Source organism: Crocodylus siamensis, chromosome 11 (assembly GCF_052110815.1).
Source record: "Crocodylus siamensis isolate JL-2025a chromosome 11, ASM5211081v1, whole genome shotgun sequence".
Classification (NCBI taxonomy): Eukaryota; Metazoa; Chordata; order Crocodylia; family Crocodylidae; genus Crocodylus; species Crocodylus siamensis.
In genome coordinates this window covers 55298204-55324879 of record NC_143405.1, presented here as the reverse complement: position 1 = coordinate 55324879, position 26676 = coordinate 55298204, and the positions used below count along the sequence as shown (strand labels likewise).

Below are 26676 nucleotides of genomic sequence, written 5' to 3'. Positions count from 1 at the left end.
GTGGTTATGGAGATCAGCTGTAGGTTAGGCTGAGACTATTGAGTATTAAGGAACTTTTTGTTCCTAGATACTTGCTCTTGAAAGATTGAAGGCCTGATTGTTACCCTCTAGTACTTGCTGTTTTTCTAGTAGTAAAATAACTTGCATAAATGTTGTACTTAATATGAACATGTGTAGTGCTTCCCAGCTAGTACTTCATTGTATGATTATGGGAATAACTCCAGTTTACAACAGGCTTGACTAACTTTTTTAACTTTCTTCCTAAGGTTTATAAATTGTGGAGGATGATGATGATGATTCTGTCAGTATTAAAGCAATTTTCAAAGAGCATCCTTATCCTTAGATAGCTTTTGCTCAATCACTTTGGAAGAGAGTGGGGGGAAAGTTTGAACTGCTGTAATATAAACATGCGTAGGTGGCCTTTTGAGTCCAATTGACTTAAAAACAAGATCTTTCTAATATTTTAAGCTTTATTTGTACTCTGAAGAGCCTTATTCTTGTTATGCATAGCTTCTAGCAGGAACCCCCCCCCCGCTTACATAAATCAATTATACTAACTTCTCAGAAGTTATAAAAGCTGAAGATTACTGGAAATCTGGATGTTTTAAGAGAACTTTTTTTTTTTAAAGGAACTCCTATGTCAGGCTTCGACATCTGTGTACTAACACCTGGGTGCACAGCACCAATATTCCCATTGATAAAGAAGAAGAAAAACCTGTGATGCTTAAAGTAAGTTCTGTAACTCAAAAAAAAAAAAAAAAGTATGTTCTCTGTTCCTTATTCTTTTTTTTTTCTTTTAAAACAACTTTGTAGTGGGGGGGGAACCCCCCAAGGCCTTGGACTTGTGCTTCTGTCAAATAATAAACAATGCATTATTAATGCAGACTAACTGCACTGAGTCTTGTAACAAATTAGGCAATGACCATTAAATTGTTAGCCTTTGTTTTTTCACTGCAGTGTAATAATCACAAGCAGCAGCTTTTGTCCATCTGTGGCAGTATTTGTGCAGTCTCATCTGATCTTTGCTCGCCTGAATCATAACAATTTAGGAACTACAAGGAAGGGTTTTGTTCTTCAAGTTCATGTCTTGTCAAAAATCTTTCTGCTGTTTCTAATATTAGCTATTATGTAATAGTGCAGATGCTCTCATGTCTTAATATTACTGAGCTAGTTAGTTTGTCGCTGTTTTGCCCCGTTGTTTTTTGGTGCGATACTAAAATTACCTTGGGTTTTAGATTGGTACCTCTCCAGTAAAAGAGGACAAAGAAGCTTTTGCTATAGTACCAGTTTCTCCTGCAGAAGTTCGCGATTTGGACTTTGCAAATGATGCAAGCAAGGTGTTGGGTTCCATTGCTGGCAAGCTGGAGAAGGGAACGATAACCCAGAATGAAAGAAGGTAAGGGATGTAGGAACCAAGCGTCGTGGGGAGAAGCTTGCTTCCTTTTGAAATGATGACTATTCCTCCTAAGTAGATAAAATGGTAAATTTACTTAAGGAACAGCTTTTTGGGGTTTTTTTCCCTCTTATTTAGAAGTGAGCTGGTTTGTGTTTTTTTTTTATCTGAAAGTTCGGCGGTCCTCAACCTGTGCCGTCTTTCTGCTGGGCATCATCACTAGGTACCCTGTGTGCCAATGTGAAGCTGGGAGAAATAACCCCTAGAGTGGCTGTACTGAAAGAGACCATAAATGGAGCGCGAGATCTTCCAGTCCAGCTTGTCTGTGAGGATTGAACACATGACTTCTTGCAAATCTTCCAGCAGTGCCTGCAAAAATATATGTGGCTACATCCAAAGAATGCACAACGCCTGGTGCTTAGAACGTACGATTTTGTTTCTGAAATGGGCTTCTGTTTCAGTTTTAAAGAGATGTCCATCAGACTAACTGGAACTACAGGAGCCGCACGTGGGCTAGTCTCCATGTGCCTCAAATATTGCAACTTTCTCCCAATTTCTACCATATGGCTGTTAGACTACATGCATACAGCAACAAGATTAAACTAGTCCCCAGTTTTCATTGCTGCAGAATCTGTAGGCTTTTCCATATCTTCTCGGACGCAGCACATCTCAGAATAAAGTGCGTGCCTTTTATCTTTTCTTCATTCTGTCTTTCAAAAACCTTTCTCTTTAGCAAGTAACTGAACAGCAGCAGCTAAGGAGCCAAGCCTACTCACTTTTCTGATTCCTGCGAGTCCTGTACAGATTTTTACTTTGGCTTTTGCTTGGAAAGATGGACAGTCCTTGCCATATTTCTCGCATATAATGCACACACGTTTTTTGGGGTTTTTTCCCAGCGGCTGTTTTTTAGGAAAAGATGCATTTATTTTTATTTTTTTTGTATGCCAGGAATATTGCATTTCACTTGTGGTTAACTCCTGATTAACTTTATGTGAAAAAGTTTCAAACTGTTGAGGGTTTGTTTTTTATTTGGTATTGCTGGTTAGAGTTTTGCATTAACAGTGTGGGTCTTGCACAGGTCCGTCACCAAGCTGCTGGAAGATTTGGTTTACTTCGTTACTGGTGGGACTAATTCTGGGCAAGACGTACTTGAAGTGGTGTTTTCTAAACCAAACCGAGAGCGACAAAAACTGATGAGAGAGCAAAATATCCTAAAGCAGGTAGGCTGGATAGTATCCTGTACCAGAACTTGTCATGGCTTAGTGGTACAATTGTACAAGCTGGATAAAGTAACTCATGCCACCTTTTGGCTTTCAGTGAATGGGTAGTAGTGAAAGTCTCAAACTCTGTGTCCCTTTGCTGTACAAGGGACGTGGCGGTAGCAAGGTGAAGGTTAGGATGGAAGAAAAACCATCAGAGGGGATGTTGGAAACCAGATACTTGGTCCTGATTAGAGCTGTAAGATGCTTTTGGGTGGGAGAAACTAATTCAAAACTGAAGTAGGGAGTCTGGAAGTTGGGGTTGGGGCTACAAAGTGACAGATGTGGGAGTGTATGTGCACACCTATCTTGGTTATATGCATGTAGTACCTCTGAAGACCTTTTTATTTATTTTATTCATTTTTAACCTTACAGATTTTCAAGTTGTTACAAGCTCCATTTACAGACGGTGGAGATGGGCCTATGTTGCGACTGGAGGAACTTGGAGACCAGCGTCATGCTCCTTTTAGACATATTTGTCGGCTCTGCTACAGGGTGTTGCGACACTCCCAGCAAGATTACAGAAAAAATCAGGTTAGCGCTGAAGTTAAGCTCTCTGGAGAGGGTGCCAATAGACCTCTAATTCCATTAAAGCAAACCTGTACCCCCGTGGATTGAGCCGTACCAGCTTATCTGCATATTTTGCATGTGTGGGGTCCAGAGACAGGTAAGAGGTTTGGATCGCTCAGTTAGGTGGAGCTTGGGGGCCTTTTGAGTTCAATCAGAGATTTGTACTAGCTTCCATACTGCTGTTTCTTACAGGAACTTGGGATAACTGTGAAGTTGTTGCTCACCTTGTCTAATGTTAGTGAAGACTAGGGTTTCCGTTATCCCTCATATACCTCAGTGGATTCTGCCTTGTCCCTAATACCTCAGTGGATTCTGCAACTCTTACCTTTGCTATCCAGCTGTGGAGCACTATCTTTTTTTTTTTTTTTTTTTTTTTTGAGAATTTATAGGAACAGGAAAAAGGATGCATGTCTGGGATGTATCCAGCCCTGTAGCTTTGGAGGCCTGAAAGCTCTTCCTCGCTGTAAGAACAGTGGGATTTTAATCAAGCTCTCTTTTAGGGAGAGAAACAGCCTTACCTTTTGAAGTGTTACATTTGGTTAAAATGACTTATTTTTTCCCCCTCCATATTTTGAAGGAATATATTGCCAAGCAGTTTGGCTTTATGCAGAAACAAATTGGCTACGATGTATTGGCAGAGGACACGATAACGGCATTGCTTCATAACAATCGTAAACTTCTGGAGAAGCACATTACAGCTGCAGAGATAGACACCTTTGTTAGCCTTGTGAGGAAGAACAGGGAGCCCAGGTGAGATGAAAAGGTGTTTGACAGTTTGCAAGACATCTGGAGTGGCCAGTAGCTGCTTCAGCTTTAGGCATCTTGATTAGGATTCAGTGTTGGCTTTTTATTTCCCAATAGGTTTTTGGATTACCTCTCAGATCTGTGTGTTTCCATGAACAAGAGTATACCAGTGACACAGGAGCTGATCTGTAAAGCTGTGCTGAATCCAGCAAATGCAGACATACTCATTGAGACTAAGTAAGTCAAGACCCTTCATAGCTGTTTTTTTAGCTTGGCTTGGAAAGTGGGTTGGTGAGGATGCTTCTGGCAAGGCAGAATAGAAGTGGGGCAGGGTGCTGTGTTCAGGCCTTTCTAAATGCATACAGTTAGCTGTAGCCAGAGAAATCACTGCTCTTTGGATGTTGACCCTGTGATCATAAGCCTTTTATCAAACATCTTGTGTTTTACTCTAACAGAGCCAAATGCTAAATCAGGAACCTCTTGAACCTTAACAGCATTCAACACACCCAAATCCCAAACTGTAGTTCACACTTTGCAAGTTGCTTTTCAGGATCCCAGAGTCCTCGTCCTCATCTGACCTTCAGAATTTCCCCTGCAGATGAACTGGAATCAGTACCTGTTCTCCACGCTTGCAAACTGGTGCTTGTACCTTTGTTTCCCCCACCCCAAGACATCCCAATTCCCATTTCCGTGTCTCTGGAATAGTGTGCCAATGCCTTTACCCTATAATAAATTTGGCCCAGACACCAAATTCAAATTAGTTGCTATGAAGCAGCATTTATTGATACAGAAGAGATCAGTGGTTTTAAAAAAAGGGTGGGAAGTGATATGAATTAACATCAGTTTGGAGCAGGCTCCAGAACCCAAGAGCTGCTCCCTCCTTTCCCCCCTGCTGGGAGAATGACTTCTTCACTCAGTCAGGCTTCATTTTGCCTTCCTTTCTAGTGGCTCAGCTTCAACGGGAAGGATAGGGGACACCCACAGACTAGTCTAGCTTGGCAGTTAGTCTGGGGGTTTAGAGCACCTTCCCTGAAAGTAGGAGATCTGGGTTCAAATTCCTTCATCCGAGTAAGACCTGGAATCTGTCCCCTGTTTCCTGGGCAAGTGCCCTAACTAATAAGCTACTCGTCAAATGGTAGATGGGTTGCTTTTTCCCCACTCCCTCAAACAGTGGCTCAATAGAAATTTTCTCTGAGGAGCTGGAGACTAATGCAAAGTTCAGGCACTTCCCAGGTGGCACAGGACTGCAGCAGAGGTCAGATGGAGTTAGGTGGCCATTCTGGATTGTTTTCTTCAAGCCAAATAAAGTTTATGTTCTGGTTTCTGATTATGGGATATTATTTGGTCATGGCAAAGGGTTTGGGGGAGCATTTAATTGGTGCTGGTATCCCCCTAGATGTTGCTTAAATTAATGTTTCCTGGATAGAAGAGTCCACCGCTAGCGTTACCTGGCCTTGCCCTGAGTGGCCTGTGTGTGTGTGTGTATCGTAGCCTCATAGATGATCTGCCTGGAAATATGTATGTGAAATAAAATTCCTTTTGGCATCAACTAGAAATGTACTATGTTTGTGATTTTGTATTATTTGTCTGATTGCATCTAACAGGGCTTTTATGTAACACCCATATTAAAATTTCTGAACACCTGACGTCATCACACGAGATGACACTAACGCTTGCATTAAAATGTATTTATTTGTCATGCTGATAATGAATGCAGGTTTCCTGAGTGACTGTGAAGGTTATTGTTGCCATGTCCATGGTATAGTTTAGCAGTTGGCTTGAAACAGTCTTCTAAGTCTAATCCCTGTTCATTTTTGCCAGGTTGGTTCTGTCTCGGTTTGAGTTTGAAGAGGTATCAAGTGGAGATAATGCCTTGGAGGTTGGAGAAGATGAGGAAGAAGTCTGGCTATTCTGGAGAGACAGTAACCAGGAAATACGCAGTAAGAGTATCAGAGAGTTGGCTCAAGATGCTAAGGAAGGGCAGAAGGAAGATCGGGATGTACTCAGCTATTACAGGTTAACACTGTGTGCAGTAGTGAGCTATAGAAGTGTAACAAGACAAGTGTGGGTAAAAGCGTCGTAGGTGTGTTACTAGAAAAGTAGTTCTGAATAAAGACTTGAATTATTGCTCAAAATACCCAATAGAAGATGTAGCAAAAGCATTGTGTATATATGGTGGAGTAACTAGAAGCACCAGGCTGATCATAAAAGACGCAAATCAAATCATCCATATGAATATAATAAATTTAGCTGAAGCAGTGAGTAGGTGAGATTAGGAATAGATAGGTTTGGCAGAATGTCAAGGTAAGCATCTGTGGCCAGCTCCCTCCCGATGATAATGTCTTCCACGATAGCTTGACTTGCTTCATGACTATCTTTTAACCTTGGTTCCACACAATTCATATTTTAATTGGGCCTCTTGATAGAGAGATGAGCCAGCACTGAAAGGAGTGCTGTCCTGTCTTTGTTACCATTACGATTTTTCCTCACCTTTTTTTTTGTTGTTGTTGTTAAGAATTTCTTGTTAACTTCCCGCCTTCTAGTAGCCCTGAAGTTCCCACTAGGGTGGTTTATATGAACATGCCACAAAAGTTGTATTTGAATATATCTCTCATTTTTTTTTTTTTTTTTTTTTTTTTTTTAGCTTTCTGTATTGCTCAGCTATGTTTTTTAGCAGTTTCTAATAAGTGGCGTTTCCTGACGATTCAGCAAGACCCTGAGTTCTTGGCACATAGTACATCCAGCTCTCAGCCCAGACTGAATTTCTGTTTAGGGTATAAACTCTTGAAAATAATTTGAAAGACCATTGCCTATGGTGGGGTGGAAAGTATCAATACATTCCTTTCTCAAGGATGAGAGGCTGAGAGCCATGGGACTCTTCAAGCTGGAAAAGTGCAGGCTCAGGGGTGATCTGGTGGCTGCTTATAAGTTTCTCAGGGGTGACCGCCAGGATCCGAGGGAACACTTGTTCACCAGAGCATCTCAAGGGAGGACAAGGTCAGATGGTCACAGACTCCTCCATGACCATTTCAGGCTGAACATATTGACTGTCCGAGCCCCCAAGGTTTGGAATAAACTGCTGCCAGAGATGGTTTAAGCACTTACTTTGAACGCCTTGAAGAGACATTTGGGTGTTTATCTTGCTGGGATCCTATGACCCCTGCTGACTTCCTGCCCCTGGGAAAAGGGGCTGGACTCAATGATCTTATGATGTCCCTTCCGGGCCTAATGTCTATGAAATCTATAAATTCATACCATTTTTGTCTTGTCTTCTGTTTTTTAAAAACGAAAAAATTCTTCTGGTAAACTTCCTAGAATGGATTAACTTATAGAATTTGGACCTGAACTTATTCAGTAGTTCTGGCTGTAAGGTTGACTTGATACAACTTTCTTCTTAGCTTTCTGTTTGTAACATCCATGCAATTCCTGCAAGTTTGTTTGTTTTCCCCATGGAAAGAATTTTTGATGCTCTTAATTTCTTCTAACCTTATGGTAACAAGCGTCTGTGCGTGTCCGCAATGAAGTCAACGCGAAAAAATTGGTAAAGATTCAATTGAGGTTTCTGCCTACAACAAAAATGAGCCAGTTGAACAAAATGCTTTGTACTCTCCATATTTAAAAATCATCTTATACTTGACCCCAATCAGTAAGGAACATATGAATACTCTAAACGTTGGGCATATGCTCTTTCACAATATTTCACAATTCAAGCAACTAAGGGTTAAAGATCAGAGCTGGTTAAACATGCATTAACTTTAAACACTTCCTACTGGCTACAAAGCAGACAAACGAAGGTGCATTATATACGCCTGCCCTGTGACTAATTGAAATGGAGACTAGTGCTGCAGTTCAGAAGGAGACTTCGGCACCTGTCCAACTTGAAATGCTTCAGTAGTCCATTGCCTTCATTGTACTAGCAAGCAAACATGAGCTTTTGAGTCCTTTATACAGACCATTGTTTTATTTACTCCAGTGCAGTAGCTCCCTAGCTATTAAAATAGCTTTAGCAAAAAAGATTGTAATGCGGTCTTAACTCCTTAGTATGCAACACTAAGAAATCTAAGTGACCCTTGCATGCTGCTTATGTTTGGTTATTATTGAGAAATGATATGTTCTATTTAGTGTCCTGTAGTGTATTTGTATATGCTAGTAATAAGAAAATCTTTATTGGATGGCATTATTACCATACTCAGTCTGCCATTTTCTCTCACTTCAATTTCTGGAAACTAACCTGTTTTATGTGTTTTATTTTCCAAAAGGTACCAGCTGAATCTCTTTGCTAGGATGTGCCTTGATCGACAGTACTTGGCTATAAATGAAATATCAGGCCAGCTGGATGTGGATCTCATCCTTCGTTGCATGTCTGATGAAAACTTGCCGTATGATCTGAGAGCTTCTTTCTGCCGGCTGATGCTGCATATGCATGTTGACCGTGATCCACAAGAGCAAGTAACACCAGTGAAGTATGCGCGCTTATGGTCTGAAATACCTTCTGAAATTGCTATTGATGAGTAAGTACTTCTTTTTTTTCCCTTTTTAATATTAAAAGCAAAACTAAACAAGCCTGGAGCTAAATTACGAGCTTTGCCACTCCTGTAAGAGTCCAACTTTATCCTGCTAGCACAGTGCTGAAAGTGAAAGCTTGTGACATCAAAACAGTCGCATTCAATGAGATGCTCATTGAAAAAAATCTTCCTCAAGGTGGAAAGCTCTGTTTTGGAGCTTTGTACGGATGCTGCATGGCTCTCTCGAGGCAGTGGGATCCAGTAGGTAGTGCCTAGGCATTGTACAGACTGATGCAGAGCTTCTGTGATTTGTGCAAGCAACTTAAATTGTGCTGCTGTTCTTTTTCCCATCCTCTTGCTAGTCTTGAATACTCAGTGTAGCTCTTCAGGGGAGGGATCTTAAAACACCTAGCACAGTGTTGGGTAGAAGGAACCAAGTGGAGACTTGCCACCGTACCCATCTTTTTCTCCGCAAGGAAGGACAGGGCTGCAACTAACACAGGACTGGTAATGCAGTCAGTCATGTTTTTTTAGCTGCTACTGGAAGGCAAACGTTGGTCATTGTCCTCTAAATGCTATTTTAATACAGACTGCTTCAGTTGTTCCTAGTGACCTATTTACAGTCTTCTTAAGTCTCAAACTCTTTTTTCCTTTCCCCCTGCCCCACTCATAGGTATAAACACTTCAGCCTGTTAAGTGTAGAGCTTTGAATTTCTGCAGCATTACCAGTATCATATCCCTTGGTATTTTCCTTCCCACTAACCTAGTTTGTCTGTTTTGATGGAAGTCCAGTAGATTAATCATCAGATGTGAATTCCATGTGGAGGGGAAAAAGAAGGACCCAAAGCAGGAGGAAATCAATCAAGAAGAAAACTACTTTAAAGGAAATTCCCGCCCCCCATTCTTACAAGTGTGTTAGAGAAGGAATGAGGCTTAGAAGCTTGCCTAGCATGTGGTTTTAAAAATTTAAAATATGGCTTGCATTTGATTTCACTTCAAAAGGAGAACAGTTTGTGTCCAGTCAGCACTTTGTGGATACATCTGTTCTCTTTGCTCTTACACGTCACTTTACCCAATTTCCATTACAAAGCCTGGAACTTTTTTTTGCTACCATTGTTGCTATTTTCAAATGTTTTGAAATAGCACAGAATGAGCATATGGGACAAAGTAGTGAAAGCCAGGAAATTATGGTGTCAGCTTCCTGCCACCTTAGTTTTAGATAAATTGTTTAACAGCTCCAACTTTATTTAGACAAAGCAAAGGAAATTTTAGTTGAGAGAGAAAGCTATATATTTGCATGTTAAATGTAAAGGTTAATTTTCTCCCGTTCTAGCTATGATAGCAGTGGAACTTCCAAAGATGAAATTAAAGAGAGATTTGCCCAGACCATGGAATTTGTTGAGGAATATTTGAGAGATGTGGTGTGTCAGAGGTTCCCGTTTTCTGATAAAGAGAAAAATAAGCTCACTTTTGAGGTAAGTGTGCCACTATAACTGTATTGTTATGTGTTTCTAAAGTAAAACTAAATGCTGATAGTGTTGGAGGGATGTTGTAGCTGTGATGATCCAGGAAATGTGAGACCTGAAAGAAGACTAACACAGGACTGGTAATGCAATAATTGGGTGGTGAATGTCAAGGGCTATAGGCTGTACAGGAGGGACAGGATAGGAAATAGAGGTTGGGGCGTGGCGCTCTATATAAAGGAGGAATGCACATCCTCGTCAATTAGCAAGGAGTCAGGGGAGGGGCACTCTGAAGTGCTTTGGGTTAGAGTACAAGGCAGTCGAGGGGAAAGAGACTTAACGGTGGGAGTCTACTACAGACCTCCCAACCAGGGAGAAGAGCTTGACCAGGAATTCTTGGGTCGGCTCCCAGAGGTAGTGAAGGCTAGGGATGTGGTAGTCATGGGGGACCTGAACTTCCGGGACATCTGCTGGGAAGAGCAGTCAGCTAGGTCTGAACGCTCCCGCAGGTTCTTGGCCAGAGTGCAGGACCTCCATCTAACCCAGGAGGTGCACAGCCCCACCAGGGGAGATGCCTTGTTGGACCTAGTGCTGGCCACGGGTGATGACTTAGTGAGGGGGCTGTGGGTGCTCGACCACCTGGGCGACAGCGATCACGGTCTGCTGGAATTCACCATCCAGCGCAAGGGGGCAAAGGCATGCAGTAAGGCAGCGGCCCTAGATTTTAGGAGGGCAAACTTCAGCAAGCTAAGGAGGATAGTTGGAGAAGCGCTGAGGTCCCGGAGGGGAGGGGAGCCAGGTGTCCAAGGAGAGTGGTCGCTCCTTAAGGAGACGATCCTCTAAGCCCAAAGGAAGGTAATCCCGACGAGGATCAAAGGGAGCAGGAGAGCACACGAGCCTCCGTGGCTCACCAAAAGCATCCGGGAATGTCTCCTTGCTGAAAAGGAGGCTTACACCCAGTGGAAAGAAGGGGTCATCACCAGGGAGGACTATTCTGTAGTTGCTCGGGGATGTAGGGGGGCAGTTAGGAAGGCCAAGGCAGAGATGGAACTGGGACTAGCTTTCCAGATTTAAGGACAATAAGAAGTCCTTTTTTAAATACGTAGGGGGTAAAAAGAAGGTCCCGGGTAATGTGGGGCCCTTGCAGGACGCGCTGGGAAACTTGGTTGTCACACCAGACGACAAAGCTAACATGTTTAACGATTTCTTTGCCTCCGTCTCCTTAAGTAGGGACCAGAACAGCCACCTCCCTGCTGGGGCCCCCTTGGGCCCCGGGAGAGGCACACCTGGGCCACGGGTTAGCAAGGATTTAGTTGGGGAACTTCTGGAGGGGTTGGACGTATTCAAGTCAGCCGGCCCGGAGGATCTCCACCCTAGAGTTCTAAAGGAACTGGCCGAGGTCATTGCAAGTCCCCTGGCACGGCTTTACGAGCACTCATGATGCTCTGGTGAGGTACCGGAGGACTGGAAGAGGGCCAACGTGGTTCCCATCTTCAAAAAAGGCAGGAAGGAGGACCCGGGAAACTATAGGCCAGTTAGTCTTACCTCAATCCTAGGCAAGCTGTTTGAGAAAATTATGCTGGCACACATCCAGGAGGGGCCAGCAGGGGACTGCATGCTTAGGGGCAACCAACACGGGTTCATCAGTGGCAGATCCTGTCAGACCAACCTGGTGGCCTTTTACGATCAGATCACCAGATCATTAGATGCAGGGGTAGCAGTGGATATAGTCTTCCTGGACTTCTGGAAGGCTTTTGACACTGTCTCTCACCCCATTCTCATTAAGAAACTGAGGGGCTGTGGTGTAGACACCCACACAGTCAAATGGGTCGCCAACTGGCTGGAGGGCCACACCCAGAGGGTGGTGGTGGATGGGTCCTTCTCAACCTGGAAGGACGTGGGCAGTGGGGCTCGGTCCTTGGGCCTGCACTGCTCAACTTCTTCATCAGTGATTTGGATGAGGGGGTAAAAAGCACCTGTTCAAATTTGCTGATGACACTAAGATGTGGGGGGACGTGGGCACATTGGAAGGATGCAACAGGCTACAATCAGACCTGGACAGGTTACAAGGGTGGGCGGACGAGAATAGGATGGGTTTCAACACAGACAAGTGCAAGGTGCTGCACCTGGGGAGGAACAACCGGCACCATACCTACAGGTTGGGGAACTCCCCTCTTGTCAGCACGGAGGCGGAAAGGGATCTGGGAGTGATCATTGACTCCAAGATGAACATGGGCCGGCAGTGTGGGAACGCAGTGAGGAAGGCCAACTGCACCTTGGCATGCATCCACAGATGCATCTCGAGCAGGTCCAAAGAGGTGATCTTCCCCCTCTATGCGGCACTGGTCGGGCCGCAGCTGGAGTACTGCGTCCAGTTCTGGGCGCCACACTTCAGGAGGGATGTGGACAGCATGGAGAGGGTCCAGAGGAGGCCACTCGCATGATCAGCGGACAACAGGACAGGCCCTATGAGGACAGGCTGCGGGACCTTAACCTGTTTAGTCTCCAGAAGAGAAGGCTGAGGGGGGATCTTGTGACCTGTTACAAACTAGTCAGGGGAGATCAGCGGGCATTGGGCGAGTCACTGTTCCCCCGAGCACCGCCAGGAGTGACCAGGAATAACGGTCACAAGCTGGCAGAGGGCAGGTTTAGGTTAGATATCAGGAGGCGCGACTTCACGGTCAGGGCGGCTAGGGTCTGGAACCAGTTTCCAAGAGAAGTGGTGCAGGCCCCTACCCTGGGGTTTTTAAGAGGAGACTGGATGAACATCTTGCTGGGGTCGTTTGACCCTAGTACTCTTTTCTGCCATGGCAGGGGGTCGGACTAGATGATCTGCTCAGGTCCCTTCTGACCCTAGAAACTACAGAACTATGAAGACTGCACTGTATCATGCATGCACAAACTTGTGTAACTGAATCCCAAGCATGCAGTTGGCCCAGTAAAAGTTACCAGCCACACGAATCCTTATCTCTTGCAAAACTAAATGCTGAAACTTTGCTTTTAGTATTGGGTGAGTTGGAGGGCACCATGTAAGCCCAAGTCTTCAGCAAGCTCTTAGTCCTTCCTCCTGTAAGCGATTCCATTTGCATTTGTATTAGCAGGCCTTCTGGTAGGGGACAGAGCAAAGTCATATCTTAAAAGTATTTTCAGCATCTGTGTTTGCTTTCAGCACTCCCCGTTGGAGTTGTTGTATTGAACTTTGCTGACATGTTCAGTTTGGTCTTCCATAGGTGACTCATGCACTCATTCGGTAGAAAAAGATACACTAGTACATGTCTTGCCAGACCATTTATAAGAATGAATACTTGAATAAAATGGAATGAAAACATTGATTAAATACTTTATAATTCATCATACTTGAAGAACATTTATGAAATACTTTTGAGTAACAAAATTCACTTCTTATCCTACTACAGAAAAAGGCTACACTTAAGCATGTAAACTATTTGGTCAAGGTTTGGAAACATTTTTCCTTTGCCTCTCCCGTGAGGGGTGGAGAAGGAATGCCATTCTTGGCAACTAGGAATTGTCAAGAATTATCTTTTCTTTTGGAAGTGCTCCCTAAAGTTGATAAATGCTTACTAATCTGTAATTTTATATAAAAACGTGAATGTTATCATTTTTCTGGACTTGTTTTACTTTCTTTCCTGCTTCATATTTAATACATATTGTTATGGAATATTTAATTGTGGTAGTTTTAAATACAGGTTTCACTGAAATGATGTTGTCGAATTAGCAATACAATTATATAATAAAATGATATGACTTTTTTTTTTTTTTTTTTAGTAAAAGTAGACAACAAAATTGCACATTCTACTAATTTAAACCAAAGTAAAATCAAACATCTGATGCATACATTTAATAAAATGAAGTAATACAAAATGGTAGAATAAAACATTAAAAACAGGGAGTGCCTTTAATTTTTGGCCCTTGCTCTTCATGAACGTAATGTAAAACACCCATTGAGTGTAGGCTGTAAGTAGTTAGAGAGGAGTTGCATTGTTTTTTTTCTTCGTTAGCTCAATACTTAGTTTTCTACCAATAGAGATGCATTTTCCTCATTCAAGGAGCACACGATACTATTAATAATGATTTTTGGGAATAGTTTGAATAGAGTAGTGAGTAGCAAAAGGTTTTTAATTTGTTAAGTATTAAAATACCTGATAATTAAAAATAAGCTTTCTATTCGTTATTAGAATATAAAATTATGAATTTGTGCTTGTTCCTTTATAGAAAGGCTGTAAGATGAAAGAGCTCTAATGTTTTAAAATACAAGGAAAAAAAATGAAGAAACAAATTTTCATGGCAAAAAGGAAGGTTAATCTATGTTTCCATTTTGAATAGGTTGTGAACTTGGCCAGAAATCTGATATATTTTGGTTTCTACAACTTCTGTGATCTTCTAAGACTAACCAAAATTCTTCTTGCTATATTGGATTGTGTGCATATTACTACGATCTTCCCCATTACTAAGATGGCAAAAGGAGAAGAAAGTAAAGGTGAGACTGTGAAAAATGACATGGAGGGTGGGGAGAGACCTCTTGGGTAGGGGTAAAGAACAGGTTGGCAGTAAGGTGCACCAATAAAGATTTTTTTTTGCCAATACCGGTAGCTGGTGGTACCAGCCGATGCCTATCCGATTTTAATCAATATTTAGTAAGAGTGCAAGGCATTAAACTACTGACAAATCAACATTTCTTGTTTTGCATTTATAACATGCCTGCACGTGCATATGTCTCCCATCTGCTCTAGCCCTCAATGGGAATGCGGTGACCGCCTTATTCCTACGCACGTCGCCCCCTCACCTATGCTCCTACCTGCAGCCCTGCTCCTGGTGCACCACGTGCAGGTGGGTGGGGCAGACCGGTGTGCAGACAGCGGTGCTGGGCATGTTTGGAGCCCCAGAGCACGGTGCCAGCAGGCCCCGTGCAACTGAGCTCCTGTGGCTTCCAGGGAGAAGCCACTTTTGCAAAGGTGCCCGGTGCAGTGGAGCAGAATATCCCTTGCCCGGTACCTTACCTGTTTGCGGCAGCCTTGGCACTCGGACATGACTGGTCCCTTTTGGTGCTGAATGCAGTGCCCTGTGACTACTTCCTGGCACCCCCTCCCGCTCCTGCTCGCCAGGACGTGTAGTCTGCTGCGAATCAGGCCAAAGACGAGAGGGCACAAGGACCAGACTATGCCCGCCCAGCTGCTCTGGGCATGCAGCCACGCTTATCGGCTACAACAACCAAATAAAGCTGATAGTTGATGTTGTCACTTCTTTTATCAGTTACAATCGGATAGCCAACTGATGTATCGATGGGCCCCTACTGGGCAGTATATAATTTAACCTAGGAGATGCTATGGCCTCCAGAAGTTCTCCTTTAATTTATGGAAGTCCTGCTGATTTGCAGGAAATTTATTAAGGCACAAAAAGATGCTGTTTCCTTGTTTTTGTTGTTTTATTTTCCCAAGAGGATTTAAAGGCCTAACTGCCCTTGTTCCATATTGAGGCAGTTTGTCCTCTTGTAGGATATGAAAAATTGCTTGTTTTGTTAACTGTATTCTGAATGCACCATCATAATCCTACTGTGTTTACCTGCCTGTCTGAAGGGAGCAATGTGATGAGGTCAATCCATGGAGTTGGTGAGCTGATGACTCAGGTTGTACTCAGAGGTGGTGGATTCTTGCCCATGGCTCCCATGGCTGCTGCACCCGAGGGTAACGTCAAGCAAAGTGAACCAGAAAAAGAGGACATCTTGGTAATGGACACCAAGCTGAAAATCATTGAAATACTTCAGGTACCAGGGACTCAAGAAATATTAAATCATCTTATCTTGTGGTGTGGTGGGATGGGTGCTGTGTTCATCTAGATGTTAGCCTAGCTCTTGGGAAGAGACGAGAGCACTTCTGGTCTATTCGTGCTTGCATATTCTTCTTATAGTGGATAGGTCTTTATAGAGGCAAACACTTGCCCTCCTGAAACGCTTCTTTGCAGATCAAAATGGCCAAATCCATAAAGGCAGTTCCTATACAGGAGGTGCCAGTTGTGTCCGGTTAACTTGTGAGTGAAATGAAGCAATGGAACTAAGACCTAAGAGGAGCCCAGGATCATTTCAGGGACTTGATATGCTACTTTGAGTGAGCATTTTGCTGCTTCAAGAAGAGGTTTTTTTATATTCCCCTAATCTTGCTCTCCAACTGCCTTCATGCATCCCACTTTTGGGTGCCTAGGAGAAGGGGTCTTTGCTTGGTACCTCTGCAGCGGGTACATTAACAGCTGCATAAACCAGTGAACGTTCTCTGTGCACATTTTTTTTTTTTTCTCCTCAGTCTTTTTGGCTTGACTCTTTTTGTTGTTGTTTGCCAGTTGCTACATTCCTGACTCGCTCAGTTTAAGTCACTGACAGCATAAACTAAGAAGGCTTGTTCAGGTGACGTTCTCTTTTTGCCATATGTAACTCATCTGGCTTTGTGGGCCTGATGAGGGGTGCATGGGCTAGAACAGGCTCAGAGACCAGTCATGGACACCACAGGCAGCACATTTCTCTGATCTGCCATTTGGTGTGGAGCTGGTCTGGTGCATGCTCCACGTGGCCTGGAGCTGGTGTGTGTGTTGTGTGCAGTGCATAGGGCCAGTCTATGCTACCTGCACGTAGCAGGGCTGCTCAGACACATACGGATTGTAATTCTTTCAAAGGATTATTTGGAGATGGTTTTACCTAATCAATTAGAGTGTTATCAATGACAAGTTTTTAAAATGTAAATTTACCAACTGAGAGGTTGTGGTTGGCTAGTTGCTTTTAATCTTTGGAATTTTAGAGAAAAAGAAGAGATCAGGGAGAACAAATCCGTGCCTTTACACACTTGTTGACTACACAAGTGAGAAGATGTCATTTTTTAGGTTTTAGAACCACAGTGGGATTAAATGGGGACAGATGGAGCAATACTTGTTCTTGTCAAAACTTGTTGTGCTGGTAGTAAGTTTTCTTTTAAACTGAGATGATGCAAGGCTTCTTTGGATTGTAGATCTGTCCCCTAGGGAGTAATACCGTGGCTAAAAAATCAGATGGGCAGTCTTGTGCTAAGTTCACGCTTGCCTGAATTTTAGTTAGCACTAACTAAACTATAATCAATGACTTAAACCACAGATTTTATTACAATAGTAGCACATGGTACAGAGGGTAGGGTATGACCCATCAGCCTTGCAAGCTCTGGGTTCCAGTCCCTTTCTGCCTGATACCTTGCGTCTTCAGTCCATTTGTACTTCAGTTGCTTATCCACAAAAATGGAGACGATAATACTTCACATATGACTCGTCATTTGCCTATGACCAAAAACATGGGCATGCATGTACCTACTAATAGACCTTCATGAGGCATTTTATACTTGTGGGTCTTTAAGTTAACTCTGTGTGTGTGTGTGTGTGGTTATGGCTCATAATGCACTTAAAAATAATTAAAATTACTGAGCTGAGAGAACTGTTTTTGTTTCCATGCTCTTGTCCAAGCGTATGGCTTAGGTGGTGTAGATATTAATTTAGATATTTTTTGTACAGCATTAACCATTTAAAAGAATAGAGAAGTGATGTTAAAATAACTTGTCTGTTTCCATTCTTTTAAACCTTCAATCACCAGTTTATTTTGAATGTGAGGTTGGATTACAGAATCTCCTGCCTTCTGTGTATATTTAAACGCGAGTTTGATGAAAGCAACGCTCAGATGTCTGAATCGCCAACTGGAAGCAGTAGCCCTGATGTACCAACTAATGTACCTGGTTAGTTTTTTTTTAAAAAGACTTGTGTTGGGGGGGTGGGGGTGGAGTTGGAGGTTGGTGTGGGGAGGGGTTCATGGGTAAAGCCTAGATGCTCAAGCTGTTGCTTAACATTTAAGAAACTGGGGGGCTGTGGTGTGGACACCCACACAGTCAAATGGGTCACCAACTGGCTGGAGGGCCGCACCCAGAGGGTGGTGGTGGATGGGTCCTTCTCAACCTGGAAGGACGTGGGCAGTGGGGCTCCACAGGGCTCGGTCCTTGGGCCTGCACTGTTCAACATCTTCATCAGCGATTTGGATGAGGGGGTAAAAAGCACGCTGTTCAAATTTGCTGATGACACTAAGATGTTGGGGGACGTGGGCACACTGGAAGGATGCAACAGGCTACAATCAGACCTGGACAGGTTACAAGGGTGGGCGGACGAGAATAGGATGGGTTTCAACACAGACAAGTGCAAGGTGCTGCACCTGGGGAGGAACAACTGGCACCATACCTACAGGTTAGGGAACTCCCCTCTTGTCAGCACGGAGGCGGAAAGGGATCTGGGGGTCATCATTGACTCCAAGATGAACGTGGGCTGGCAGTGTGGGGACGCAGTGAGGAAGGTCAACCGCACCTTGTCACGCATCCACAGATGCATCTTGAGCAGGTCCAAGGAGGTGATCCTCCCCCTCTATGCGGCACTGGTCAGGCCGCAGCTGGAGTACTGCGTCCAGGTCTGGGCGCCGCACTTCAGGAGGGATGTGGACAGCATGGAGAGGGTCCAGAGGAGGCCACTCGCATGATCAGGGGACAGCAGGGCAGGCCCTATGAGGAGAGGCTACGGGAGCTGAACCTGTTCAGCCTCCAAAAGAGAAGGCTGAGGGGGGATCTTGTGGCCTGTTACAAACTAGTCAGGGGGGATCAGCAGGCATTGGGGGAGTCACTGTTTCCCCGAGCACCGCCAGGAGTGACAGGAATAACGGTCACAAGCTGGCAGAGGGTAGGTTTAGGTTAGATATCAGGAGGCGTGACTTCTCGGTCAGGGCGGCTAGGGTCCAAGAGAAGTGGTGCTGGCTCCTGCCCTGGGGGTGTTTAAGAGGAGGTTAGATGAACATCTTGCTGGGGTCGTTTGACCCAGGTACTCTTTCCTGCCATGGCAGGGGGTCGGACTAGATGATCTGCTCAGGTCCCTTCTGACCCTAGAAACTACGAAACTATGAAACTGCTTGCTGTAGAGCACTTTATAGATATAGGGGGCGAATGGGATGACTGACTGACTTAACAGCCCTTTGCACATACAGCAACCACTGAAACTGCTTGCACTCGTCTTTACTCATTTTCATTTACTAAGTAAATCGGGGTAGGAACAGTATGAATAAGGCTTTTTTATAGAATTTGACCCATTGCTGCCCCCAAACAAGAACTTTTTGTTATAGTGTTTGCAGTCCCACCTCAAGCCTACTTGACTCCCCAGTAAAAGGACCTTGAACCCAACCAAGGAAAACCTTGGGAAAATGCATGTCTGTGTTGTGGTGAACCAAGGTGGCAGATGTTATAGACCAAAGGGCCCCTTATCCTCTTACAGACTTTTGTCTAGCTGAGTCGGGACATGGGCAGGTTGTACCCTTTTAAAATTATTTAACTGCTGAGATACTGCCCACAGAGAATTGATGCCCTGCAGCCGGGATCTGAAAAATACAGCTTTACAAGCCATACAGTTTAAGGTTTTTGGTTTCATTGGTCGATTTGTTGCAATTCAGACAAAGTGACTTTCTTTTTTGGTAATATTAAAGTGATGATGTAGGCATGGTAGTTCAGGAATGAGAGGAGGGGAGAAGCAAGGATTTCTTAAGAGTTTTCCATCTTTCATTGGACCAACTGCGTAGCTGCGAGACTTAGACAAGCTTTTGAAAGCAAGACATAGTTCAGGCGTCTTTTCTCCCCCCCTTTTAACCTCAAGCATATCTTGTTTCAGTGTTTTTACTGCCCTCCTAGTGAGGAAGTTTTAGGTGTTTAATTCCCTGGCATGTCCAGAGAAGATGCAGTCTAGTCTTTCTTGCTCCTGCTTTTCTCCTGCCGGAGGACTCGATTGCTGGTGTAACAGAGATCAGGTTGAGACTTTTCAATGAAGCTGGTTGGATAAAAATCTCTGAACCAAAAACAGATCGTACTGGCTATAACAGTTGCTGTTCCTTACTAAACTAAGTCTGAAGTTGAGGTGAGCGAGTAAGTAGTTCTGAAGAGGAGTAAACTGTTTGGTTTACAATGGGCATATAACAAGAGATTGGACTCACGGCTCTGATATAATCATGAACTCGGTTCTGATGGCCAAACTAAAGAAAGTGGTTGGGGGCCAATCCCGTGTGGTGCAGTCTCTTCAGCACTGAAGGAAGTGAGGAACTGATTTGATGCGTGGCACCTTAAAAAAAAAAACAAAAACCAGCTTTTACATAATGAAATAATTACCTGAGAGTAGGCTACGGCAGCCTCTGCAGGTAGGGAGAATGGACTAGTTGACCACTTGGCCTGTGTCTCATCTGGGAACATGGTGATTCTAGCTAAAATGTTCTTGGTTCTTCAGTGCTCCCCATACCAAAAAGCAGATGCCGTCAGCCTTTTTTTGACCATACACTGACAAGCTAATGAAGCCTTCAAATTGCTTAGTAGGGGACAACTGTGGGCAGAACAGAGGAATAAACACGTGCATTGCAGAGGAAGCTGTGCCCAGCTGAGAACTTTAATCATATAGTAGGCTATGCTTGCCTGTTATCATTATCATGATTATTATTGAATAACAATTAGCTTTTGTTCGTACCATTATATGCAAAAATTCTGTTGATCAATGGTGGTATTAAAAAACTTCTTCTATCCTCAAGTTGCTTAGAACTTGCAATTAATAACTGAGGGCCGGGGCATTTCCTGGTGTCTGTGGATGGCTTTTCCAGTCGGGATATTGATTCCTATCATGGCATGCTGTGCACTGAAGTAGTTAATTGACATGAGTTAAAAGCAAGCAGTGGAAGAGAAGAAGAACTATGGATAGCTCTGAAATGGTTATAAAGTGTAATTGGTTAGCAGAGAACAGCTTAAGAGAAATATTGCCTTTGTTAGCTTCAGTAACCCCTCAGCACTCCTTACAGGTCATAATAATCTACTTTCTGTACTTGTGCTACCACTCATGACTGAAGGTGTCCCTAAGCTGCAAAAAAGCTGTCATCTATCTCTAATACAGTCATACTTATCTACATATTCCTGCTTTTCAGGAGCCCTAGACTTTGAACATATTGAAGAACAAGCTGAAGGGATCTTTGGAGGAAGGAAAGTATCTTTTCAATAGCTATGGTTGCTTAAATTTGGTTTTGGCGGAATATTCTTGATGGCTTCTGATGCTGCTGCCCAAAGAGAAGTGTTTGAACATGATGCTTCAGGAACAGAAGCTAATGGCTTCACTTCTGAAGAGTCTAAATTGATTAGCACATGTTAATTGCATCTGTACCCAACAGTTTCTGGAACCCTCCCACATTTGCGCCAACTTTGGTTGTTGATGAGGGAAGAAAGTTGAGGTGGCCATTATAGTGTCTGTTTTTTTTTCCTTGCATTTCAGACCCTTTCGTTTCTGAGAGGTGTCAGAATTTGATCTTGGTACGTCTCGATTTATGAAGCACAAGGCTTTTGCAAGCTGGTGTTTCTAATAACAGAAGGAGTTTTCCAATCTCATTTTAAGCCTGAGCATTTCCATGGGTTCCTTTCCATCTGAATCAAAGGGAGCAATGAAAAACTTCTTAAGTTACACTAGAGCTAGAAAATATTAATGCCATGGTACAACACACTGGTGACACCACATCTGGAGTACCATGCATGGTTGTGATCTCACCAGTCTAAGAAAGATGAATGCAAACAGGCACAGGTGCTGAGAGAGGGCACTGGAATGATGAGAGTGGATAGCCTAACAAAAGGATACTTAAAAGCAAGACAGTGGCTGATAAAGGATACGATGGCTATTCAAATACCTTGGAGGGATAAACATCAGACGGGGAAGAGTTACATAAATGGCAGTGTTGGCACAAAACCCAAATGACCATAAACTGGCTGTAATTTTTAGGCCAGAAATTAAAATAAGGTATCTAAGCATCATATTCGGGGACAACTTTCCAACTGGAGCCAGGGGGGAGCAAGAAAACGAACCAGTTAAAATGGAGATTGACCAGTTCGGGACATGGTGCCTTGCAAGAGAGAGGGCCTGTGTTTTTTGACTTGGGAAGCATTTGATGACATATGGTCTGATGCTCCTATGAGTGAGTTTACTCTGTTCTTTGTTGTTTCCAGTGAAGAAAACACGCCGTTGGATTTGGACGACCATGGCGGCAGAACATTTCTTAGAGTTTTGCTCCACTTAACGATGCATGATTACCCTCCGCTTGTGTCTGGGGCACTTCAGTTACTCTTCAGACACTTTAGTCAGAGGCAAGAAGTTCTTCAAGCTTTTAAGCAGGTGCGTGTGGACAGTGCAGTTCCTTGTTCTGCATGCGTGTATGGCAAATTGCAAACCTCCGTGTTATGTTACTAATGGATTACATTCATGAAAGGTTCAACTGCTTGTTACCAGCCAAGATGTTGACAACTACAAGCAGATAAAACAGGATTTGGACCAGCTGAGATCTATTGTGGAAAAATCGGAACTTTGGGTGTACAAAGGGCAAAGTCCTGATGAAACTATGGATGGAGCGCAAGGGGAGAATGAGCACAAGAAAAAAGAAGTAAACTTTTTACATTTCTATGGTCAGATATCTGGATGATTGGGGCCAATAACGTTTGATATGTAAGGAACATCCTGCTATCCTTCTAAAGTAAGGCTTAAAAGCACATGTTAAGAAACCAGCATACACTGATGCTTTAATGATACCTGATGTGGCTAGGTTTTCCTTGAAAGGAGGGGAGACTGTGTGCATACCTGTCTGTAGGCTAGGAAACTGAACTTGGCCATACAAGTCGATATGATTTAGTCTAGTATAATTTAAAAAAAAAAAAAAGTGGCTGGTGTTGGTTGATCTCTCTGATCAGTTAGAATAAGTAACATGTCCTTCCTTAACTATAATACCCAAAGATTCCTTAGAGAACATATGTAAAGTTAAGTGGTCATAGAGGGAGAGAGAAATTCAGTGCATTTAGAGGGCTTGACTGCAGACAACATGTGACAACAAATTGAGAAGCTCGCTACCTTCCCACTGAGTCCTAGTATAATATGACAGAAAAAATACTTTATCTTCTCTGTCTGGAAACTTCTTATCCTCAGTCTTTTTCATAAAACTGAAGGTTGCCACCTGTAATAAGATGTACTGCTCTCCTGAAAACTGTTGTTACAATGCTCATTATTTTGGAAGACATTGAAAAAAATGTTCTAAGTGCCTTTTTTTTTTTTTTTTCCCCCTCTTTCCGCTGGTGGTCTCCCCTCTTCTGTAGGAAGGTCATGGGAAGCCACAGAAATATGAAAGTACTAGCAGTTACAATTACCGGGTGATGAAGGAGGTAAGGCTTAGTTTCTTGATTTATTAAATGGAGAGGTAAACTAGTGATGCAACCCATATTTTAATCTGGACAGAAGCAGGAAAATTTGAATTCCAGTGTGGAAACTTGCTGAGTAATAATATACAACAGTGCTGGTAATACACTGGAGTTGAGGTATATGTATTTGCCACAAGAGCAGATCATTTGAGAAATGTAGCACTGATGCTCCTTGTTTCAATATTAACATAGTGTTTCTTAGATTCAAGGTTATAAAGAAGCAGGACAGTCAGGAAATGCATTTTAAGCGAGCATCTATCTTGAGCGGCTAGTGTTCTGCAGTGTTGTTCAGCACTTGTAAACCTAATCTTCAGTGCAAAGACCATGAAGCATTTTCTGGGGCAGCGTATTAGTAAGCCAGTGTTTTTATTGGTTTTTCAGTTCATTTAGGAAATACAATTTGGACGTTTTCCCACTCCCCTGGCCTCTTCACGTGGCTGTCAAGCTGGTGGTTACTCAAGTCTAGGGTCGTTTTATCTGGAAAGCACTTCATTTACAACACAATTAAAAGCAAATCCTAAGTTTTGTCTGAAATCTCTTCACCCAGATTTTGCTTCGGCTTAGCAAGCTCTGTGTTCAAGAAAGTATCTCGGTCAGAAAAAACCGGAAACAGCAGCAGAGATTGCTACGGAACATGGGGGCTCACACCGTGGTTCTGGAATTGCTGCAGATTCCCTACGAAAAGGTAGGTTTTTGCCCTGCTTCACAAACATTGACTTGTCTTTATAGTTCCCTCACTTCTCTGAACCTTGGTTCTTTCAGTTAATTACCTCGGGTATAAGAAAAAGGCTATTGTAAGTATTCGTGCCTCTTGGGGAATAACTTGCCATCTGTAAGTGTTCTGTTAATCATGCAGTGTCTGAATGTAGACACCTTTCTACCTTAATTGCTAAAGCACTGTCTTTGCCTATTGTAGTTTAAGAATAAGACTGAGGTCTTGCTTTCATTGTCAGGAATGGTATGCGTCTGCTGCAGGATAAATATAATGCATGTCAGTCAAAAGCCTAATGGAAACAAGGCACAATAGTTATTACTGTGGATGTCCCTGCCCTATACCACTGTATACTTGCCTGTAGCTGATGGCACCTAGTCACCATAAGGGAAAGTCTACAGTACCCTGGCCTCACACTAGGATAGGGGTGGGCACGGATCTTTGAAAACTCCTGGCGCTCTGGTGTAGCCTGAAGACTGGAAGAAGGGCAATGTGGTGCCTGTCTTCAAGAAAGGGAGGAAAGCGGATCTGGCTAACTATAGGCCTATCAGCCTGACTTCTATCTCAGGGAAGATCTTAGAAAAGTTTTAGACAGGCTATCCTTAACAGGCTGGCTGACACCAACATCCGAAGAGATAGCCAGCATGGGTTTGTTGCGGGTAGGTCTTGTTTGACCAATCTCATTTCCTTCTACAACCAGGTGACCTATCACCTGGACAAGGGAGAAGAGATTGATGCCATATATCTTGACTTCAAAAAAGCTTTTGATCTGGTATCCCGTGATCACCTCTTGGCGAAACTGGCCAACTGGGGCCTTGGGTCCACCATGATCCGCTGGCTGGGAAATTGGCTCCGTGGTCGGACCCAGAGGGTAGTAATTGCTGGCAGTTGCTCATCATGGTGCCCTGCGACCAGTGGGGTCCCCCAAGGCTCTGTTCTTGGACCCATATCGTCCAACATCTTCATTAATGATGTGGACAGTGGAGTCAGGAACGGACTGGCCAAGTTTGCCGATGACACCAAACTTTGGGGCAAAGCATCCACGCCAGAAGATAGGCGGGTGATCCAGGCTGACCTGGACAGGCTCGGCAAATGGGTGGACGAGAACCTGATGGTGTTTTAACACCGAAAAATGCAAGGCTCTCCACCTTGGGAAGAAAAACCTGCAGCATCCTTATAGGCTCGGGAGTGCTACGCTGGCTAGCACTACGGAAGAAAGACTTGGGGGTCATCATTGACCACAAGATGAACATGAGCCTGCAGTGCGATGCTGTGGCTAGTAAAGTGACCAGAATGCTGGCTTGCATCTCAAGCAAATCCCAGGACGTCATTCTCCCCTTGTACTTGACCTTGGTGAGGCCACAGCTGGAGTACTGCATCCAGTTTTGGGCCCCACAATTCAAAAGATGTGGAGAAGCTTGAGAGAGTCCAGAGAAGAGCCACGTGCTTGATCAGAGGTCAGGAAAACAGACCTTACGACAGCAAGCTGAGAGCTGTGGGGCTCTTTAGCCTGGAAAAGTGCAGGCTCAGGGGTGATCTGGTGGCCACCTATGTGTTTATTGGGGTGACCACCGGTATCTGGGGGAACGTTTCATCACCAGAGCCCCCAAGGGATGACGAGGTCGAAAGGTCACAAACTCCTGCAAGACCGTTTCAGGCTGGACATAAGGAAGAATTTCTTTACTGTCCGAGCCCCCCAAGGTCTGGAACAGCCTGCCATCAGAGGTGGTTCAAGCACCTACATTGAACACCTTCAAGAGCAAATTGGATGCTTATCTTGCTGGGATCCTTTGACCCCAGCTGACTTCCTGCCCTTTGGGTGGGGGGCTGGACTCGATCTTCTGAGGTCCCTTCCAGCCCTGATGTCCATGAAATCTATGAAAATGTGGGCCCCTAAAAAAAGGTTTAGAAAATTTTAATATTTATCTGCCCTTGGCTGCCTGTCATGCCGCCCTCAGTGGCTTGCCAAAACTCAGTAAGCGGCCCTCTGCCAAAAATAATTGCCTGCCCCTGTACTAGGGTGTGTCAGGATAGATGTAACCAGTGATAATACTTTAATTAGAATTTTTTTTTTGTAGTGGAAACAGCCTTAGGATTCTCAGCTCTTTTCTGATCCAGTTTTACTACCTTTTAAACCTATATATACACTAGCTTTTCTTGAGCAACAGTACTTGAGTATAACACCAAATGAAGAGCCAAGACAACCAAGCAAGGGACTAGAGGGTTAGTCACAGACGAGACCTAAGATTCTTCATTTGGGACCAATGGTCATAAAGTCCTCCATTACTGTTTTTAGGCTGGACATAAGGAAAAACTTCTTTACTGTCTGAGCCCCCAAGGCCTGGAATAGACTCCTTCCAGATGTGGTGCAGGCATCTACTCTGGACTCATTCAAGAAACATTTTGGATGCTTATCTTGCTGGGATCCTTTGACCCTAGCTGACTTGATGATCTTCAAGGTCCCTTCCAGCCTGAATGTCTATGAAATCTATTGAAATTAAGGCAGGAACTTTCTATAGTTCCAGCTTTTTTTTGCCCTAGCCAGTTCTTCCCAATTCCTTTTTAAATTAATTTTTCTGGCTCCTTCAGGGCATAACTGGCTTGAGGCCTTCTCAGCCTCAGAGAGAGAGAGCTTACAAGACAGGCTTTTAAGACTGGAAGGACAGAATGGAAATGTTCTTGTAAATCTTGCATCATTCTAAAAGTAGAGGTAGGTAGTTCTGGTATTT

At 43.7% G+C, this 26676-nt stretch overlaps 1 protein-coding gene across 2 annotated transcripts in view; it reads left to right on the top strand.

Moving 5' to 3' along the window:
• ITPR1 (inositol 1,4,5-trisphosphate receptor type 1) overlaps nt 1–26676 on the top strand; it is a 227450-nt gene that overhangs the window by 79830 nt on the left and 120944 nt on the right. For both annotated transcript variants that reach the window (XM_090022746.1, XM_090022745.1), the window contains exons 12-28: nt 630–729; nt 1236–1396; nt 2472–2613; nt 3028–3186; nt 3800–3972; nt 4084–4203; nt 5788–5982; nt 8226–8477; nt 9805–9946; nt 14279–14432; nt 15529–15716; nt 17553–17691; nt 20937–20991; nt 22000–22165; nt 22260–22430; nt 23134–23199; nt 23783–23920. In XM_090022746.1, coding sequence (XP_089878872.1) covers nt 630–729; nt 1236–1396; nt 2472–2613; nt 3028–3186; nt 3800–3972; nt 4084–4203; nt 5788–5982; nt 8226–8477; nt 9805–9946; nt 14279–14432; nt 15529–15716; nt 17553–17691; nt 20937–20991; nt 22000–22165; nt 22260–22430; nt 23134–23199; nt 23783–23920 — 2521 coding nt within the window. The remainder of the gene's footprint in view (nt 1–629; nt 730–1235; nt 1397–2471; nt 2614–3027; nt 3187–3799; nt 3973–4083; nt 4204–5787; nt 5983–8225; nt 8478–9804; nt 9947–14278; nt 14433–15528; nt 15717–17552; nt 17692–20936; nt 20992–21999; nt 22166–22259; nt 22431–23133; nt 23200–23782; nt 23921–26676) is intronic.